Here is a 21,804-nt window from a genome sequence, read left to right as displayed (position 1 = left end):
TAATAACGCAAAAACATAACTGTTTGTCCTTATAGGTAACCATATCGTGACGACAACTAGCTTACTAAGTCTTTAGCCACACTGTATTGTTACACTGGTGAGTAAAAACTCCTGCTTTCTACACTTTAACTTGTTGTCTGAAGATAAAATATACATTTTACTCAACTGCGTTACCCACTCCAGTCAGCAGATGGCGGTCTGGGAATTTAAGGCGATGCTGCTGGTGTGACGTATAATGTAGTGGACGGAACGCTTCTTTCAACAGCAGCAACAGGTCGTCAGACACCTCGGTAGCTTGCTAGACAAAATAGACGAACCAATAAAGCTCTTTAGACGCTTTAGTGTTTATTAGCCACTGTATTTTAAACTCACTACTGTCGTCTAGTTAGTTATCCGATTTAATTTAATGATTTAATTTCATATTTACGGTGTTGTTATTAGTCAGTTTAGGGGCTGGTTAAGTTAGCATTAGCCTAGCTAGCTAACATCTCTGACCATGACTTCACTAAGCTGCTCTCCTCCTGATAAAGAAGAGGAGGTCTGCTGGACGGAGAAAGAAGCTCTGGTGAAAGAGGAGGAGGAAGTTACAATACAAAAACAAGTAGAGGGTGAGGCTGTTACGGTGAAAGAAGAAGAGAAAGAGGAAGACGTTTCAGTGAAAGAAGAGGAAGACTCGTTCAGAGTGAAAGAGGAGGAGGATGTTACAGTAAAAGAAGAGGAGGAAGAGAAAGAGGAGGATGCGGTTTTTGGAGTGAAAGAGGAGGAGGAGGATGAGGTGACTGTCACATCCAAAAAGAAGGAGGAAGAAGATGAGGAAACTGGATATCTGGGCCCGGTTTCCCAAACGCATCTTCAGGCGTCCGATGGTTCTAACAATGAACTTAGCCGTAAGATGGTTTTGAGAAACCGGGCCCTGATTAACGCTAGTAAGTACTGTCTTAAAAACAGAGGCACAAACTCTGCAGTTGTTGGGCTGATGTTTGGTGTTAAAGGGGAAATCTGCAATGCTACATCCATTTTTTTACTTTTAAATTATTTATTTATAGTCATTGATTCTTGAAGAATATAACACATGCCTCGTGAGCTTAGTTCAACTGTTGTACCCCATCAGAACCCCAAAACGGCTGTTTTGTAGATTTGTGAACATATCAAAATACTTAAACGTACATGCAAAATACCCGCTGTTAACTTTTAAATGATTGGAATTAATTATCCAAAGAGAGTGTAAAGATTTTTATTTTTGGACAAAGACTGGCCATCCATGAGGTCAAAATTATAGTTTAATTTCGAGGCTATATAGTATATTCTAGAATTCATCCATGATGTTATAATAATAGTTAAACCACGTTTCTAGGATATATTCTAGAATTCATCCATGATGTCATAATGATAGTTTAACCAGGTTTATAGGCTATATAGTATATTCTAGAATTCATCCATGATGTTATAATAATAGTTAAACCACGTTTCTAGGATATATTCTAGAATTCATCCATGATGTCATAATGATAGTTTAACCAGGTTTATAGGCTATATAGTATATTCTAGAATTCATCCATGAGGTCATAATGATAGTTTAACCAGGTTTCTAGGATATATAGTATATTCTAGAATGACCAGTGTAGATTTCCTGCGGAGGTCAAATTGTTAGAGCTGTTGATAAGTCATTGTATAATATTCAGCCAGATTATTTTCATGCCATTACATCAATATAGTCTAACCAGAAGAGAAAAGACTCTAACCGAACCACCTCCTCCTGGTGGCCTTTGTAAATTTCTACCAATCTGCGTGCCAGTTATGATTTTTACATGCACATTTTCGTGGAACAGTTTCATTTGATTTATAATAGTATCTCAAAATCATTGTCTGTGATTAATCTACATTCTATCTAAATTAAAATTATAAGTAACTTTTATTGCCATTGCCAACTATGTAAACAAATAGTCTACATAAAGCCAACAAATAAAAGCATTGCAAATAAATATACTATAAATCACATGGCCTGTCTACAATGAACTTGAAACATTGTATAAGATATTCTGGGCTCTCAGTTTCCCATGCCAGTGAGTTCTGGACAGACACAGTTGTCGGCTATTTGTGAAAGGGGCTAAGAAGTAATCAGGTATTTTATGACATTTCCACTGGATCAGAGCATTACATTTTTCCCTTTCATGCCGAGTGGTTATCGAAAGGGTGAGAGCTGGAAATATTTTTCAACTACTTTGAGGCACTATTCTCATTTGCAATTGATTTTGATTAGACTTTGTTTACTTGCTGTTTGAGGTGAAGATACATTTGCTTTGAGAAGCTCCACAACTCATTAGTGGTGGTGCGTTAAGACAATCAGAAATACTATCAGACATCCCCAAGTGGGCACATTTATAGGCCTACATTTGTGCCCAGGCCAGGTAGACTCGTCCTACTTCTATATGCGTAATTGGGTGTGTGTCCTTACTCAACATTGACAGGAGTGTTTCAAACAAAAGACAATGAATAAACTGACTCATCTTGCGGGGTCAGGTCTGGGTGGTCTGGGTGGTCTGGGTGGTCTGGGTCAGGTCTGGGTGGTCTGGGTGGTCTGGGTGGTCTGGGTGGTCTGCCAGGGGCCTTTTCATTTAGTATCCGTTTGGGTCGGCATGAGGAGTGATTGTATTTCCCCATGGTATGTTGAGTAAGTAGAGGGAACATTAGTTTTAGTCATAACGTTAAGCTTGTCATGTGAGGAACTTAAATACTGGATCTTGCTGTCGGACAGTTTTTTGTATTCAGATCTCTGAAATGCTCTCTACCTACGTAACATTTAGTGTCTCCTTATGTTAAGCTGGGAAAACAGTTTTCATTGGCACAGATCCTAAATCATTTCAGAGTTTGCTAAATCCAATGATTCTAACCGAGAGTCACCTTAACTTTATTGACAACACCCAAATCAATACTGTCATTAATGCGGTTCTTCAATAATTACACATAATTCTTAATACTGTAGCTGTTTAGTTACAGTCACATGTTCGACAATCTGTCATTCAGAAAACTGATCAGCTGATCCAGGAAATCATTTTCTGAATGACAGTCAAATGACAAACATCACGACAACAACCAAAGTGCTTCTTCATTCATTACTCTGGTAAAGACAGTTATGCCGTGCTCCACGTTGGATCCAACATCCCTAACAATTTGATGTTTATAATTTGTTATTGTCTGCTTGATTTACAGTAGGGTCTTGTTAGTCTGTTTGGACACAGAGATACTTAGCTCATAATTTGTGGAGAACTGTTCCTTGATGGATAGGCTATTGTACAACACACACATGCTCTAGTATGTCTGTAGTTATTGTGGTTCGGGGAAGTTATGGGTCCTACAGTAGGTCTATGTTATTGTTAGGTGAAGTCATGGGCCAATTTGTTATAAACACTTAATGTACAAACCCTCATTGCCAGGCTGATGGCAAAGCTAGCTAAAGAGCATTTTACTGGTTGAAGTGTTTTATAAGTATAAAGCAGTTTATTTGTGACGATAACACAAACATATTAAGCAGGAGATTCAAGCGAGCCTTACAATTATATTCCAAAAGTAGTGTGAAATGCACTTATAAGCAACCTGTAAATGGAGGCTATTTTTGCTGTCAGCCTATGAGAACTCCCCTGAGTTTTCCCCCACGGTGGTGAATTAGTGAATAGACACAGAGCTTAATGTGAGTTTCCTTCAGTAGCTCTCCTGATCTTGCACTGTAATCTTCAGAATACATTGTGAAAACGAAAATCTGCTCACCATTTTTGCTCCAGGCAGATATACTACATCGGTTTCCTCATTAGCATGGGGGAGCTTCTGCAATCAAATTGTGTGTGCGTCGCCCTCATGCCGCAATTTTAGCAAACACAGAAAGGGGCCTTTTTTGGAGACCAAAGGTCGTCTGCCACACTGCTTAGGTTTTGACTGTCTTAAGACAATTGTAAAATAATTTAACAGATGTCAATTGTTGTACAACTTCACGGGGATGCTCTGGGCATCACCTTTTACCTCAAATAAACAGTGGAGTTCTGGTGTTGTGGGCCTTTAAACATCTGTCTGACCTTGTTGTTCACACAGGAGAGAGATGTGACTATCGTGGATCCTCTGGGGAGCCTCAACAACATCATGAGACAGAGAAAAGTCTCTCCAGATCAGAACTCCTCAAGAAACACCAGCAGAGACCCACAGGGAAGAAATCTCACTTCTGCTCTGACTGTGGGAAAGGTTGCAAATCTTCATCAGAACTTAAAATACACCAGCGAGTACACACAGGAGAGAAATCTCACTGCTGCTCTGACTATGGTAAAAGATTAAACTCTTCAGTAAAACTTAAAATACATCAAAGATTACACAAAAGAGACAAACCATATGGCTGTGCTCAATGTGGGAAGAGTTTTTCTTCATCTAGCTATCTCATTGTACACAAGAGAACACACACAGGAGAGAAACCTTATAACTGTGATCAATGTGGGAAGAGTTTTACTTCATCTGGCCAGCTGACGTTACACCAGAGAACACACACAGGAGAGAAATTGTATAGCTGTGATCAATGTGGGAAGAGTTTTACTCGATCTGACCATCTGACTTTACACCAGAGAATACACACAGGAGAGAAGTCTTATAGCTGTGAACAATGTGGGAAGAGTTTTACTCGATCTGACCATCTGACTTTACACCAGAGAATACACACAGGAGAGAAATCTTATAGCTGTGATCAATGTGGGAAGAGTTTTACTAGATCTGACCATCTGACTTTACACCAGAGAATACACACAGGAGAGAAACCGTTTAGCTGTGATCAATGTGGGAAGAGTTTTACGACATCTAGCTATCTGACTATACACCAGCGGACACACACAGGAGAGAAACCTTATAGCTGTAATCGATGTGGGAAGAGATACTCTGGTAAAAGATCTCTGATTAAACATCAGAAAATACATGAAGGAGTTGTTTCATGATATCAATGAAATAATGTCACAATGTAGAATGTTTTAACATAATGTCACAATGTAGAACCCTAAATGTTTCTCCCCTGTTCTATTAATTTCCACATTAAATGGATATTAGCCTCAGGGGAAAAATCTAGGCTCTGAATTGAAAGAGTACTATGATGTCACAATGTAGAATCCTTTATTTATGAGATTTAACAAAAAGTGACAACAAAAAGAGTTGTTACACTGACCACGTTGGCCACCCACTTGAATCAAAATGTAGCCAGCTGTTTTCTACAAGTTGTCCTCTAACCAGGGATGTACACATTATTCCCAGATTCCGTGTGGTTTTTGCTGCGTTAGTTTTAACAGGACGTGCAACCTCATCTCCCTCCTTTCGCACAATTGATTTCAACATGATATTGATGAGTGATGACAAATAAGTATTGCGTTCCTTTGTTTAGTGACCCCTACATTTAAATGCATCACTCCAAAATGTAGCTGACTGTCTTCTGCAGGTTGTCCTCTAACCAGTGAGGTGAAATATATCTCCCATTTCCATTTGTTTTTTTAGTTGTGTTCGTTTCAACGGCACGTACAACCTGATTTCCCCCCTAATCGATATCATTGATTTATTGCTACTTGTCAAAACAACAGCGTTTCTGGTGCTTGTGCAGTTTATTTCAGGTACTTGTTTAAGAAAAATTCAAGTAATATGATTATTGTGGAAGATGTTTGTGTATATAGCACATTTTATGTTTAGGCTTTCAATATATCACAAACTGTTTCTGCATATTGGTTATTGATAATGGAATGTATATGTTTAAGGTAATGACTAAAGGATTCCACCCTGAAACGTATAACTGTGTAAAGAATTAGAATTAATAGACTGTAATTCTCTAATGTGTGTGCGTAGGACAAGTTAAGACTTTACTATTTAGCAATTCAAGTGAGACATTCAAGGAAAAGAGGAACTGTTAACAGACAGCTTGTGACAGACAACTTGTGACCACTGTAAAACTGATAACAGGAAGGAGGTCTCCCCACCCAGGGAGGGGAGAAACCGTTAGGCTTGCAGTAGATTATGTAACATGTTTCAGGATATGATAAGCAATGTATGTGTTGGAGAAGACTTGTAACCAGCATTGACAGTGTTTGAGAAGAGTAGGGGTATTTATATGACCAAATGTGAGGTATAAAAGGCTATGTGCTTGTATGATTTTCGGAGCTCTCTGAATAAAGAACTTACCCTTTGCAGAAATTCTGGGACTTTGTCCAATTCTTCTATGAAGGGGCCTTACAACCCCCAGCATTCTGACTGGGGAATTGGTCAAAGTAGATTGTGAGTTTTGAGTTCATATCATTGGAACTAGACATTCTTGTGACAGTTATTGATTTGGAAACTTGGGGGGGAAAAAAATGTAATTGGAAAGACATTGAAAAGGAGGCTATGCCCAACGTCCAATATGCGTTCGGTTGTAGTTGAATGTGAAAGTTGAAAATGTTGTTTTGGGTTGTTTTTTTCAACGACTTACGTGGATACACATGGTCGCAGTATAATACATTGGTCTATAATCAATTTTATTAACAATCCTACATCACTCCAGCATTTCTTGACAACACTCAAGTGCTAATTGTCTTTATTCCACTACTGAAGAAGCATGAATCAAATCACCTCATATTTCAAACATTCAGCCTGACAAAAGATACATGTTTTATTATTCCATGCCTCACCATTATATTCATTATTACATATTAACAAAGGGGTGTACATTTGGTTTTCATATTTATAATTAATGTAACATTTAGTATTCATAATTATTTATGCAACCAACTGACCATTTTTGGGTACAATTGTATTGACATTGTTGCCCTGCTTTTATAATATCAGGGATCATTCTCAGATGTGCCAACCCAAATGTACTAGAGCATGATATTGGAGATTGGGCCCCGATCCTACAACATGCCTATCGAGTGAACCCTGAGAAGAGAGAGAGAAGCTCTGCAGTGATGTAGAAAGTTACTACGGATATTACAGGAGTTTCCTCTTGAACTCAGACATGTCGGTGGTAAGGACAACTTGGTTGCTGATTGTTTCAAGGGTGGGCAGTCAAAAATATTTGTGTTTTGCGTTTAGCCAGTGCTTTTCCATGGATCACAATTTATTTTGACACGTTTTTCTGTATTGGAGATGAGTTTTGTTTGGACTCGTTCTAAGGGGACAAGAGTTCTAGAAGGTAGTGAGTTTTAGGAAGATGAGAGTTCTAGAAGCTCGTGGGTTTTAGGAAGATGAGAGTTCTAGAAGCTAGTGAGTTTTAGGAAGACGAGAGTTCTAGAAGCTAGTGAATTTTAGGAAGACGAGAGTTCTAGAAGCTAGTGTGTTTTTAGGAAGACGGGAGTTCTAGAAGCTTGTGGGGAAAATATATGTATTTTTCTTGTTTTTAATTGTTGACAGACAGTCTACACCATGTTTATATTGTAGAAGGTGAAGCATTGTAGTTGATTATTATGTGAAATGGAAGTTGTTTTCTTTTGGTGGTAAGCAAACTTGTCCAACAAAATGATAGGACATAAACTCCTGATGATCAACCTCCTTCACATCTGACCCCAGTGATCAATCCAGAGCGTCTTCTTTCTTGGGGGGAATCCCGATGGACGACATCATCTAATAGGCCGTCATCACCACCACCCACAAGTTAATTGTCATTCAGGTTATCAATGGGAAGAGCATTAGCAATTCGTCCTGTCTGGTAACTTGTCTCATTTAATGGATTTACATTGGCAGGTGCACAGGGAGAATCCCCATGAATTAAAACGCAGTTGATCTTAAACTGCGAAACACTTTTGGAAGTCTTTATCAAGCCCGTTGCCTGTGATGTTGAGACACAATTCAGAAATTCTACAGGACAACGGCAGTCATGTCTGAAGTGTAAAACTACCAATAACTCAATAATCCTTCTGGGAATGTTATGGGAATGTTATGACGTCATAAAGTTATGGGTGGAGTTAGAAAGTTGGCTGTCAGAAGTAAATCATAAATCAAATCAAATGTATTTATATAGCCCTTCGTACATCAGCTGATATCTCAAAGTGCTGTACAGAAACCCAGCCTAAAACCACAAACAGCAAGCAATGCAGGTGTAGAAGCACGGTGGCTAGGAAAAACTCCCTAGAAAGGCCAAAACCTAGGAAGAAACCTAGAGAGGAACCAGGCTATGTGGGGTGGCCAGTCCTCTTCTGGCTGTGCCGGGTGGAGATTATAACAGAACATGGCCAAGATGTTCAAATGTTCATAAATGACCAGCATGGTCGAATAATAATAAGGCAGAACAGTTGAAACTGGAGCAGCAGCACGGCCAGGTGGACTGGGGACAGCAAGGAGTCATCATGTCAGGTAGTCCTGGGGCATGGTCCTAGGGCTCAGGTCCTCCGAGAGAGAGAAAGAAAGAGAGAATTAGAGAGAATTAGAGAACGCACACTTAGGTTCACACAGGACACCGAATAGGACAGGAGAAGTACTCCAGATATAACAAACTGACCCTAGCCCCCCGACACATAAACTATTGCAGCATAAATACTGGAGGCTGAGACAGGAGGGGTCAGGAGACACTGTGGCCCCATCCGAGGACACCCCCGGACAGGGCCAAACAGGAAGGATATAACCCCACCCACTTTGCCAAAGCACCGCCCCCACACCACCAAGTACAGTTATACAATGTAAAATTACTTTTAATCCATCTGTCTGCATATTTCAAGACATGGAATATGAGGGTGTGTTGAGATACCCGGTAGTTGGATGATACTTTTCTCATCAATCATCTTAAATATTAAAAACTGGAAATCAACCAATCTTCCACTGTTAACTCAATGGAAAGGTCAAATTCTTTATTATCTAAAAATGTAAAGTTCTGGGCGATGGAGAGAAATAAAATGGTGCAGTTTGAGGCCATGTGGCGGAGAGTGATGCAGGAGCTGGAGATAGGGGTGTGTCAGTGGCGACCTGTCATTCAGGGCAGAGCCCCAGATTTTTTGCCCCAAGAAATCAAATTTATATAAACATGTGGGGGGGGCTTGCCTGTTTTGCATGTTATTTTGGCATTAATAAGTGTTGCACATCAGTTGCAAACAATGTCAAAAAACATATATATATCATTGAGTTAATACATTTGCATACACACATGGCATATTTTTGTTTTCTTGAGTAAGGCAGCTCCAAATTGCAGGTGTTTCAGCTTAGCTCAGTGCTTTCTGTGGCGGTGGGGCGAGCCAGCAAAAAATAGGAGCATTGCGCTGTAATTGGCTCAGTGTTCTGTCACTCATGGGGACACTACGTCGTGGTGAAGTTTATGTCCTTAGTAAAGGTAGACATCCAAAATGTCAGCGCTTTGCATCCTGCCATAGAGTTAATATTACAAGTGGCCTTCCAAGAAGGCTCAAGGTCATTGGCCACAGATAAAATTACGTAAAATCACGTTACGGTAGCTTTGATTGGACTGATCATGCCAACATCTTACTGTCGTGTTGTGTCTTGCAGGCATGCATCTAAAACAATATTGAGGAGACCCCACCAAGATTGACATGCTAAAATTGCCACTGGGGTGTGTTCTAGTGGGTCTGGGCAGGTGTGATGTAGTTAATGGAGATGGAGGTGTGTTCTAGTGGGTCTGGGCAGGTGTGATGTAGTTAATGGAGATGGAGGTGTGTTCTAGTGGGTCTGGGCAGGTGTGATGTAGTTAATGGAGATGGAGGTGTGTTCTAGTGGGTCTGGGCAAGTGTGATGTAGTTAATGGGGAAGGAGGTGTGTTCTAGTGGGTCTGGGCAGTTGTGATGTAGTTAATGGAGATGGGGGTGTGTTCTAGTGGGTCTGGGCAGGTGTGATGTAGTTAATGGAGATGGAGGTGTGTTCTAGTGGGTCTGGGCAGGTGTGATGTAGTTAATGGAGATGGAGGTGTGTTCTAGTGGGTCTGGGCAGGTGTGATGTAGTTAATGGAGATGGAGGTGTGTTCTAGTGGGTCTGGGCAGGTGTGATGTAGTTAATGGAGATGGAGGTGTGTTCTAGTGGGTCTGGGCAGGTGTGATGTAGTTAATGGAGATGGAGGTGTGTTCTAGTGGGTCGGGGCAGGTGTGATGTAGTTAATGGAGATGGAGGTGTGTTCTAGTGGGTCTGGGCAGGTGTGATGTAGTTAATGGAGATGGAGGTGTGTTCTAGTGGGTCTGGGCAGGTGTGATGTAGTTAATGGAGATGGAGGTGTGTTCTAGTGGGTCTGGGCAGGTGTGATGTAGTTAATGGAGATGGAGGTGTGTTCTAGTGGGTCTGGGCAGGTGTGATGTAGTTAATGGAGATGGAGGTGTGTTCTAGTGGGTCAGGGCAGTTGTGATGTAGTTAATGGAGATGGAGGTGTGTTCTAGTGGGTCTGGGCAGGTGTGATGTAGTTAATGGAGATGGAGGTGTGTTCTAGTGGGTCTGGGCAGGTGTGATGTAGTTAATGGAGATGGAGGTGTGTTCTAGTGGGTCTGGGCAGGTGTGATGTAGTTAATGGAGATGGAGGTGTGTTCTAGTGGGTCTGGGCAGGTGTGATGTAGTTAATGGAGATGGAGGTGTGTTCTAGTGGGTCTGGGCAGGTGTGATGTAGTTAATGGAGATGGAGGTGTGTTCTAGTGGGTCTGGGCAGGTGTGATGTAGTTAATGGAGATGGAGGTGTGTTCTAGTGGGTCTGGGCAGGTGTGATGTAGTTAATGGAGATGGAGGTGTGTTCTAGTGGGTCTGGGCAGGTGTGATGTAGTTAATGGAGATGGAGGTGTGTTCTAGTGGGTCTGGGCAGGTGTGATGTAGTTAATGGAGATGGAGGTGTGTTCTGATGGGTCTGGGCAGGTGTGATGTAGTTAATGGAGATGGAGGTGTGTTCTAGTGGGTCTGGGCAGGTGTGATGTAGTTAATGGAGATGGAGGTGTGTTCTAGTGGGTCTGGGCAGGTGTGATGTAGTTAATGGGGATGGAGGTGTGTTCTAGTGGGTCTGGGCAGGTGTGATGTAGTTAATGGAGATGTGTTCTAGTGGGTCTGGGCAGGTGTGATGTAGTTAATGGAGATGGAGGTGTGTTCTAGTGGGTCTGGGCAGGTGTGATGTAGTTAATGGGGATGGAGGTGTGTTCTAGTGGGTCTGGGCAGGTGTGATGTAGTTAATGGAGATGGAGGTGTGTTCTAGTGGGTCGGGGCAGGTGTGATGTAGTTAATGGAGATGGAGGTGTGTTCTAGTGGGTCTGGATAGGTGTGATGTAGTTAATGGAGATGGAGGTGTGTTCTAGTGGTTCTGGGCAGGTGTGATGTAGTTAATGGAGATGGAGGTGTGTTCTAGTGGGTCGGGGCAGGTGTGATGTAGTTAATGGAGATGGAGGTGTGTTCTAGTGGGTCTGGGCAGGTGTGATGTCGTCATTTGTATGTTTTGTATTGTTTATAAAAGATCAACATTTCTTTTTAAAGTCCCAATTCAAAGTTACACCTCACTGTTCTATTTTTGGAGTTGTTACATAAAACCAATCAGAATTCATTAGAATGATAAAGTCAGGAGTGATGTCATATGGAAGACCAGCCTATTACCTATGATGGTGTGAAGTAATAATAATATTCAGACGTCATTGATCACGTGCTGCTGATAAAGTTATACAGGCATCGGCACACTGCTTTGAAGTTTACTGCTGAGCGATTTGGACACGTGCCTCGTAGCTCCGGTATCAAACGTAACGTAACATCCCCACTGAAAAGTTGACAAAACAAAAAGGAGCAAGCAGGTTGATTTCCTCTGTTGTTTTGATCCCACGGCAAGAAGGCACCAGAGCCCTGCTATCGGGTTCCCACTAGATAACACAACCACACAGTTCATATGAGGCACCAGAGCCCTGCTATCGGGTTCCCACTAGATAACACAACCACACAGTTCATATGAGGCACCAGAGCCCTGCTATCGGGTTCCCACTAGATAACACAACCACACAGTTCATATGAGGCACCAGAGCCCTGCTAACGGGTTCCCACTAGATAACACAACCACACAGTTCATATGAGGCACCAGAGCCCTGCTATCGGGTTCCCACTAGATAACACAACCACACAGTTCATATGAGGCACCAGAGCCCTGCTAACGGGTTCCCACTAGATAACACAACCACACAGTTTATATGAGGCACCAGAGCCCTGCTATCGGGTTCCCACTAGATAACACAACCACACAGTTCATATGAGGCACCAGAGCCTACCCTGCTAACGGGTTCCCACTAGATAACACAACCACACAGTTCATATGAGGCACCAGAGCCCTGCTATCGGGTTCCCACTAGATAACACAACCACACAGTTCATATGAGGCACCAGAGCCCTGCTATCGGGTTCCCACTAGATAACACAACCACACAGTTCATATGAGGCACCAGAGCCTACCCTGCTATCGGGTTCCCACTAGATAACACAACCACACAGTTCATATGAGGCACCAGAGCCCTGCTATCGGGTTCCCACTAGATAACACAAACACACAGTTCATATGAGGCACCAGAGCCCTGCTATCGGGTTCCCACTAGATAACACAACCACACAGTTCATATGAGGCACCAGAGCCCTGCTAACGGGTTCCCACTAGATAACACAACCACACAGTTCATATGAGGCACCAGAGCCCTGCTATCGGGTTCCCACTAGATAACACAACCACACAGTTCATATGAGGCACCAGAGCCCCGCTAACGGGTTCCCACTAGATAACACAACCACACAGTTCATATGAGGCACCAGAGCCCTGCTATCGGGTTCCCACTAAATAACACAACCACACAGTTCATATGAGGCACCAGAGCCCTGCTATCGGGTTCCCACTAGATAACACAACCACACAGTTCATATGAGGCACCAGAGCCCTGCTATCAGGTTCCCACTAGATAACACAACCACACAGTTCATATGAGGCACCAGAGCCCTGCTAACGGGTTCCCACTAGATAACACAACCACACAGTTCATATGAGGCACCAGAGCCCTGCTATCGGGTTCCCACTAGATAACACAACCACACAGTTCATATGAGGCACCAGAGCCTACCCTGCTAACGGGTTCCCACTAGATAACACAACCACACAGTTCATATGAGGCACCAGAGCCCTGCTATCGGGTTCCCACTAGATAACACAACCACACAGTTCATATGAGGCACCAGAGCCCTGCTATCGGGTTCCCACTAGATAACACAACCACACAGTTCATATGAGGCACCAGAGCCCTGCTAACGGGTTCCCACTAGATAACACAACCACACAGTTCATATGAGGCACCAGAGCCCTGCTATCGGGTTCCCACTAGATAACACAACCACACAGTTCATATGAGGCACCAGAGCCTACCCTGCTAACGGGTTCCCACTAGATAACACAACCACACAGTTCATATGAGGCACCAGAGCCCTGCTATCGGGTTCCCACTAGATAACACAACCACACAGTTCATATGAGGCACCAGAGCCCTGCTATCGGGTTCCCACTAGATAACACAACCACACAGTTCATATGAGGCACCAGAGCCTACCCTGCTATCGGGTTCCCACTAGATAACACAACCACACAGTTCATATGAGGCACCAGAGCCCTGCTATCGGGTTCCCACTAGATAACACAAACACACAGTTCATATGAGGCACCAGAGCCCTGCTATCGGGTTCCCACTAGATAACACAACCACACAGTTCATATGAGGCACCAGAGCCCTGCTAACGGGTTCCCACTAGATAACACAACCACACAGTTCATATGAGGCACCAGAGCCCTGCTATCGGGTTCCCACTAGATAACACAACCACACAGTTCATATGAGGCACCAGAGCCCCGCTAACGGGTTCCCACTAGATAACACAACCACACAGTTCATATGAGGCACCAGAGCCCTGCTATCGGGTTCCCACTAAATAACACAACCACACAGTTCATATGAGGCACCAGAGCCCTGCTATCGGGTTCCCACTAGATAACACAACCACACAGTTCATATGAGGCACCAGAGCCCTGCTATCAGGTTCCCACTAGATAACACAACCACACAGTTCATATGAGGCACCAGAGCCCTGCTAACGGGTTCCCACTAGATAACACAACCACACAGTTCATGAAAAGCATGAGATGAAGCTTGAGCTCGATATCAACCTATCGAGCTAGTGTGACCATCCTGATCCCTCAAGTCAGTGAGTCAACACAGGAAGGAGCAATGAATGGATAGTTCATTTATTTCCAAAGCTGCAATGATGGGACACACACAGTATGGATGAATGATCAGTAGTGACGGGATATAAATACCACTCCCACAGCAATTCTACATTAATCTGCCCTGTAATATACTAACAAAAAAAACAGTTGAAATGTCTATCAAAGTCATTGTGATCGTATAGTGGATTTAACAATTCCTACTAATTCCTAATTTACTATTATAAATGAATCAATTGTTTCCATGTGTCTCATATTCACAACATCAGAATATCGCGTCATCCATTTTAGTATCAAAATATATCAAATTGACATGGAAAATTACTCAATGTCCCCCTCAGGTGGCGAAGAAGTATAATACACCTAAACTAACAAAACCGGGCTGATAAACTGGCTGGTGTTCATGAGTTTGTAAAACATATACTTTATACTTTTGTCATAAATGACCCTTGTCAGCTCGGAGATTTGAACTTGCAACCTTTCGGTTACTAGTCCAATGCTCTAACCACTAGGCTACCCTGCCGCCCCCACAGTGTGGATGAACGATCAGTAGTGAACAGGGTACAAATAGCACTCCTAAAGAAGATGCATTTTCCAGTTAGATACCAACTTGAAAGAGGGATCTTTAGCATAAAACCCACATGGAAAACAGAGATTTGGCAAATAACATATAAAGAGGCTGACTTGACGCCAAACCAACAACAGTAGTTACTAAAACATAAATTGCTAATGTGTGATTTAAAACGTGGATTTTATGATGTAATGTCAATTTTATACATTTCTATCCCAGAACCACTCAATTTTCAAGTTCTCCATAAATCTGCTGTGAATTACCCAGAATCCCACGCTTTTATCACAGGAGCGGCGCAGCGGTCTAAGGCACTGCATCTCGCTGGAGGCGTCACTACAGACCCTGGTTCAAATCCAGGCTGTATCATAACAGGCAGTGATTGGGAGTCCCTTAGGGCAGCGCACAACTAACAGCTCAAAAACCACACGGAATCTGGGAGTAATGTGTACATCCCTGGTTAGAGGACAATTTGTAGAAAACAGCTAGCTACATTTTGATTCAAGTGGGTCGCCAACGTGGTAAGTGTAACACAACTCTTTTTTTGTTAAATCACATAAATTAGTACTCTTCCATTTCAGAGCCTGGATTTTTCCCCTGAGCCTAAAATCCATATCATGTTGAAATCAATTGATGAGGGGGAAAACGTTTAGGCTTCTACATTGAGACTATTAAAATATTCCTAATACAATGTTAAAACATACCACATTGTGACATTAATTCATTGATATCATAAAACAACTCCATGTATGTATTTTCTGATATTTTACCAGATTAACTCTGGTCACAGCTATAAGATTTCTCTCCTGTGTGTGTTCTATGGTGATTAGTCAGTGCTAGACTCAGTAAAACTCTTCCCACATTGAGCACAGCTGTAAGGATTTATCTTATGTGTGTGTTCTCTGGTGTAAAGTCAGATAGCCAGATCTAGTAAAACTCTTCCCACATTGATTACAGCTATAAGGTTTCTCTCCTGTGTGTGTTCTCTGGTGTGAAGTCAGATAGCCAGATCTAGTAAAACTCTTCCCACATTGATTACAGCTATAAGGTTTCTCTCCTGTGTGTGTTCTCTTGTGTGGAGTCAGATAGCTAGATGTAGTAAAACTCTTCCCACATTGAGCACAGCTATAAGGTTTCTCTCCTGTGTGTGTTCTCTGGTGTGAAGTCAGAGAGCTAGATGCAGTAAAACTCTTCCCACATTGAGCACAGCTAAAAGGTTTCTCTCCTGTGTGTGTTCTCTGGTGTGAAGTCAGATAGCTAGATGCAGTAAAACTATTCCCACATTGATCACAGCTATAAGGTTTATCTCCTGTGTGTGTTCTCTGGTGTAAAGTCAGCTGGCCAGATTGAACAAAACTCTTCCCGCATTGATCACAGCTATAAGATTTCTCTCCTGTGTGTGTTCTCTGGTGTAAAGTCAGAGAGCCAGATTGAACAAAACTCTTCCCACATTGATTACAGCTATAAGGTTTCTCTCCTGTGTGGACTCTCTGATGAATTTTAATGCCTGATGAGGTGAAACTCTTCCCACAGTCAGAGCAGCAGTGAGTTCTCTTCCCTGTGGATCTCTGCAGATGTTTTTTGAGGTGTTCTGATCTAGAGAGACTCTTCTCTGCCTTGTCAGCATCACAAGGTTGTTGAGGCTCCCCAGAGGATCCACGGTAGTCCCGTCTCTCTCCTGTGTGAACAACAAAGTCAGACAGACGATTAAAGGCCCACAACAGCGGTAATCCAGTGTAAAAGTTGATGCCAACAGCGTAGCCATGATGTTGTACAACAATTGACGTCTGTAATGAATGTAAAAACTATTTGACAATTGTCTTAAAATGAGCAAGAATAGTCATTTTGTCTTGTTTTCACATTAGTAGTAAAATCGATGATTGTAGGCTAGAAATAAGTTATTAAAGTTGTTGAAACTCTAGGCAATGTGCCAGATGACTTTTGGTTTCCAAGGCCCCTTTCTGTGTTTGCTAAACTTGCAGCACGAGGGCGATGCACATGCAATTTGATTGCAGATACTCCTCCCTGCTAATGAGGAAACCGATAGTTATGGATGTAGTATATCTGCCTGGAGCAAAAATGGTGGGCAAAGATTTTAGTTTTTCACAATGTATTCTGAATGTGAATGGGGGAAAACTCAATTTCCAGGTTGCTTATGAGTGCATGTCACACTACCTTGGATTATAATTGTAATGCTCGTTTGAATGTCCTGCTTAATATAATGTTTGTGTCATCATCGCAAATCAACCGCTTCGTACTTAAAAAACACTTCAACCAGTAAAATGCTCTTTGGCTGAGGGTTTGTACACGGTTTGCCAAATTGGCCCATAACTTAACCTAACAACAAATGAAGGAAAATAGCTCTGTGTGTTGTACAATAGCCTATCCAACAAGGAACAGTTCTCTACACATTATGACCACGGTAGGGATGTTGGAGCACGGCATAACTGTCTTTACCAGAGTAATGAATGAAGAAGCACTTTGGTTGTTGTTGTATGTCTTGATGTTTGTCATGTGACAATCATTCAGAAAATTATTTCCTGGATCAGCTAATGATAGACGAACATGTGACTAACTAAACAGCTACAGTATTAAGAATGATGTTTAATTATTGAAGAACCACATTAATGACAGTATCCATTTGGGTGTTGTCAATAAAGTTACGATATTTATTATTTTTTTTAATGTTATTTATTTAACTTTTATTTAACCAGATGGCCATGATGTAATAATGATAGTTTAACCAGGTAGGCCAGTTGAGATCAAGTTCTCATTTACAACTGCGACCTGGCCAAGATAAAGCAAAGCAGTGCGACCAAAAACAACAGAGTTACACGTGGGATTAACAAACAAACAGTCAATAACACAATATAAATATCTATATAGTGTCTGCAAATGGTGTAGGGTGGAAAGGCAATAAATAGGCCATAGTAGCGATGTAATTACAATTTAGCAAATTGACACTGGAGAGATAGATGTGCAGATGATGATGTGCAAGTAGAAATACTGGTGTGCAAAAGAGCAAAAAAGTCAATAAAAACATGGGGATGAGGTAGGTAGTTGGATGGGCTATTTACAGATGGGCTGTGTACAGCTGCAGCGATCGGTAAGCTGCTCAGATAGCTGATGCTTAAAGTTAGTGAGGGAGAAATAAGTCTCCAACTTCAGCGATTTTTTCTATTCGTTCCAGTCATTGGCAGCAGAGAACAGGAAGGAAAGGCGGCCAAAGGAGGTGTTGGCTTTGGGGATGACCAGTGAGATAAACCTGCTGGAGCGCGTGCTACGGGTGGGTGTTGCTATGCTGACCAGTGAGCTGAGTTAAGGCAGAGCTTTACCTAGCAAAGACTTAGAGATGACCTGGAGCCAACGGGTTTGGCGACGAATATGTAGCGAGGGCCAGCCGACAAGAGCATACAGGTCGCAGTGGTGGGTGGTATATGGGGCTTTGGTGACAAAACGGATGGCACTGTGATAGACTGCATCCAGTTTGCTGAGTAAAGTGTTGGAGGCTATTTTGTAAATGACATCGCCAAGGTCAAGGATCGGTAGGATAGTCAGTTTTACGAGGGTATGTTTGGCACTGTGAGTGAAGGAGGCTTTGTTGAGAAATAGGAAGCCGATTCTAGATTTAATTTTGCAATGGAGATGATTCATATTAGTCTGGAATGAGAGTTTACAGTCTAACCAGACACTTCAGTAATTGTTGTTGTCCACGTATTCTAAGTCAGAACCGTCCAGAGTAGTGGTGCTAGTCCGGGGGGTGCGGGCAGCGATCGGTTGTTGATTGAGTTGAAAGCCTTGGCCAGGTCGATGAAGACTGCTGCACAGTACTGTCTTTTATCGATGGTGGTTATGATATCGTTTAGTACCTTGAGCGTGGCTGAGGTGCACCCGTGACCAGCTCGGAAACTGGATTGTACAGCGGAGAAGGTACAGTGGGATTCGAAATGGTCAGTGATCTGTTTGTTAACTTGGCATTCGAAGACTTTAGAAAGGCAGGGCAGGATGGCAGGATGGACCTAGGTCTAACAGTTTGGGTCTAGAGTGTCACCCCTTTGAAGAGGGTGATGACCGCGAAAGCTTTCCAATCTTTAGGAATCTCGGAAAAAAACGAAAGAGAGGTTGAACAGACTAGTAATAGGGGTTGTCACAATGGAGGCAGATCAATTTAGAAAGAGAGGGTCCAGATTGTCTAGCCCAGCTGATTTGTATAGGTCCAGGTTTTGCAGCTCTTTCAGAACATCAGCTATCTGGATTTGGGTGAAGGAGAAGCTGGGGACGCTTGGGGTAGGGTCCAGTGAACAGGAATATATGAACCAGGGAAGCCGTTAGGTAGTCATTACTACGCTAGCCGGGAGATGCGCCTGGCTCGAGGCTAACTGGTGCTAGCTTCGGGACAAGGGCATCACGGACGTCCTGCAAAGGCCGGTTGAGGGCACATCGGACAGAATTATGTTGGCAGACCAGTCGTGATGGACTGGCTCCGTGTTGACATAGGGTCCAGGCAAATTGGCAAAAGAGGTACTGTAGCTGGAGTAATTGTGTTTGCTAGCCAGGGGGAGATGCACCTGGCTCGAGGCTAACTGGTGCTAGCTTCGGAACAAGGGCGTTAGCCACTATAGCCACACTGGTGCAAAGATCCAGAGCTTACGGCAGGAATCCGGTGATGTAGTGGCTTCTAGTCGTCTTAGTGAAGAGTCTGGGAGGTATCAGCTGTGTGCCCGAGTGATCATAGGGTCCACTGGGGCAGGCCGGGAGATGAGCCTGGCTCAAGGCTAGCTTCGAGGCTGGGCCACTTGGTGGCAGCAAGCTAGCTGCGATTATCTGGTATAATGGTCCAGAGTGGGAATACGGCAAGAATACGGTGATGTAGTGGAGAAAAACAGTCTGATATGCTCAGGGTTGATATTACGCTGTGCAGACTGGCAGGTATTATCCAGGCTAAAAGATGACTAAATAGCTAGTAGCTAATCAGCTGGTTAGCTTCTGATGGCTAGCTGCTGATGGAGGTTCTAGCTATAAAGTCTAAAAATAAGCAGATCCGTATCACATTGGGTGAGGCGGGACGCCGGAAGGTATATTTAATTTAAACATGGAAAAAGAGATTGAAATATTTTGCAATATATACAAAAAATGATGAAAAAAACCCATAACATTTACAACAGCCATCACTGCTACGCCATCTTGAATTGCAAGACTACTCAGTTAAAAAACATTGGATACAGCAAACTTTGGCACCAAATGGAAAAGGTTGCTGACTGCTGGTGTAGTCTATTACCAGAAACTATAGGAGCATAACGACTGCTGGTGTAGTCTATTACCAGAAACTATAGGAGCATAATGACTACTGGTGTAGTCTATTACCAGAAACTATAGGAGCATAATGACTGCTGGTGGAGTCTATTACCAGAAACTATAGGAGCATAACGACTGCTGTTGTAGCCTATTACTGGAAACTATAGGAGCATAACGACTACTGGTGTAGTCTATTACCAGAAACTATAGGAGCATAATGACTACTGGTGGAGTCTATTACCAGAAACTATAGGAGCATAACGACTGCTGGTGTAGTCTATTACCAGAAACTATAGGAGCATAACGTAAGAATTTACGAAGGCCAGCAGCAGCGGGAGGAGGACGAGTTTTTTTTCTGATGGTTAGGCTATCTTGATCTCTGGTTCCCGAGTCATATGTGTGTCTTAATTATTTAATCAAACAGCGTGCTTAAAGCATCAGACCAGTTCAGTACATATAGTTGATTTTATTAAAAACCACATGGGGTGTGTCTATATATGGAAAAATACACGTTTATAACATTTCTCCCAATCGGTTGGTAGAAAGAAAAGATGATTCTTGGTTGACCCAAGATTTGTTTTAGTTGGGGCCCTAGTGCATTCATTAAGTTCAGACCGCTTCCCTTTATTTTGTTACCTTCCTTATTCTAAATTAGACTTTTTTTAAGAATTAAATGAAAATGTTAAATGTTTTAGAAATGCTTGAGACTCAAATTAATGAATCATGTTTTGAGGATATACAGTGTTTGTTTACATTTACTAATGAACATTGGCGTGAAAAAAAGCTTATATTTTGGGTTCTGATGGGGTACGACAGTTGACCTAAGCTCATGAGGCATTTATAAGTGATTTCTTCAAGAAACAATGGGTACATATCATTAATGTATAACTCCCAAAATGCTAGCCCCTCCTGGGCTAATCTAATAGGAGATATTGGGGATATTGGGGAGTACAGTATTTCAGGCATTGTCATGCGATGCATTTGATCAATTGTTAACGTTTTGTTGATGGTCCACTCTTGATGTTCTACACGTTACAGTGAAGCTTCAGCCATTCCTACAGAACAACATTAAAGTGTAGAACCCTTTTACTGCATATTGGTTCAACGACTGCAGAGACGGTACTTACTGGTGTTAAACAGATCACCAACCTCCTCTTCTTCCTCCAATGTGACAGTAATCTCACCCTCCTCCTTCTCATCCTCCTCCTCTTTCACTCTGAACGTGTCTTCCTCTTCTTTCACTGAAACGTCTTCCTCTTCTTTCACTGAAACGTCTTCCTCTTCTTTCACTGAAACGTCTTCCTCTTCTTTCACTGAAACGTCTTCCTCTTCTTTCACTGAAACGTCTTCCTCTTCTTTCATTGAAACGTCTTCCTCTTCTTTCACTGAAACATCTTCCTCTTCTTTCACTGAAACGTCTTTCTCTTCTTTCACTGAAACGTCTTCCTCTTCTTTCACTGAAACGTCTTCCTCTTCTTTCACTGAAACATCTTCCTCTTCTTTCACTGAAACGTCTTTCTCTTCTTTCACTGAAACGTCTTCCTCTTCTTTCACTGAAACAGCTTCACCTTCTACTTGTTTTACTGTAACATCCTCCTCCTCTTTCACAACAATGTTCTGCCACAGACCCTCTTTCTCCGTCCAGCAGACCTCATCTTCTTTAACAGGAGGAGAGTAGTTTAGGGAGCTCATGGTCGTGGATGTTAGCTAGCTAGCTAGCTATCATTAGCGACTAGGCTCCTGCTAACTTAACCAGCCAGCTACTAAAGCT

At 42.4% G+C, this 21,804-nt stretch overlaps 2 protein-coding genes across 2 annotated transcripts; one reads left to right on the top strand and one right to left on the bottom strand.

The window, feature by feature from the left end:
- Positions 1-892: 892 nt before the first annotated feature.
- LOC118938500 (zinc finger protein 2 homolog) lies at positions 893-6,198 on the top strand. The gene is made up of 2 exons (XM_036942538.1): positions 893-926; positions 4,180-6,198. Exons 1-2 carry the CDS (start codon positions 893-895, stop codon positions 4,962-4,964), a joined length of 819 nt encoding a protein of 272 aa, XP_036798433.1. The 3' UTR covers positions 4,965-6,198.
- Positions 6,199-14,169: 7,971 nt separating this feature from the next.
- LOC118938499 (gastrula zinc finger protein XlCGF17.1-like) lies at positions 14,170-21,688 on the bottom strand. The gene is made up of 3 exons (XM_036942537.1): positions 21,684-21,688; positions 21,161-21,207; positions 14,170-16,416 (listed from the first exon to the last, which is right to left on the bottom strand). The coding sequence occupies exons 1-3, from the start codon at positions 21,686-21,688 to the stop codon at positions 15,626-15,628; spliced, it is 843 nt and encodes a 280-aa protein (XP_036798432.1). The 3' UTR covers positions 14,170-15,625.
- Between the last annotated feature and the right edge of the window lie 116 nt (positions 21,689-21,804).

The sequence above is a fragment of the Oncorhynchus mykiss genome, chromosome 13 (genome assembly GCF_013265735.2).
Source record: "Oncorhynchus mykiss isolate Arlee chromosome 13, USDA_OmykA_1.1, whole genome shotgun sequence".
Taxonomy (NCBI): domain Eukaryota; kingdom Metazoa; phylum Chordata; class Actinopteri; order Salmoniformes; family Salmonidae; genus Oncorhynchus; species Oncorhynchus mykiss.
The sequence above is the reverse complement of the archived record's forward strand: the minus strand, read 5'-3'. Positions and strand labels throughout refer to the sequence as shown.

Excerpts from the sequence above, each read along its gene's own strand:
- LOC118938499 (XM_036942537.1), bottom strand. Across the intron at positions 16,417-21,160 it reads TGGTGATCTGTTTAACACCA|GAGAGAGACGGGACTACCGT; the intron begins GTAAGTACCGTC and ends TTGTTCACACAG.
- LOC118938500 (XM_036942538.1), top strand. The coding sequence starts at position 893 with ATGGTTTTGAGAAACCGGGCCCTGATTAACGCTA. Across the intron at positions 927-4,179 it reads CCGGGCCCTGATTAACGCTA|AGCAGAGACCCACAGGGAAG; the intron begins GTAAGTACTGTC and ends TCAAGAAACACC.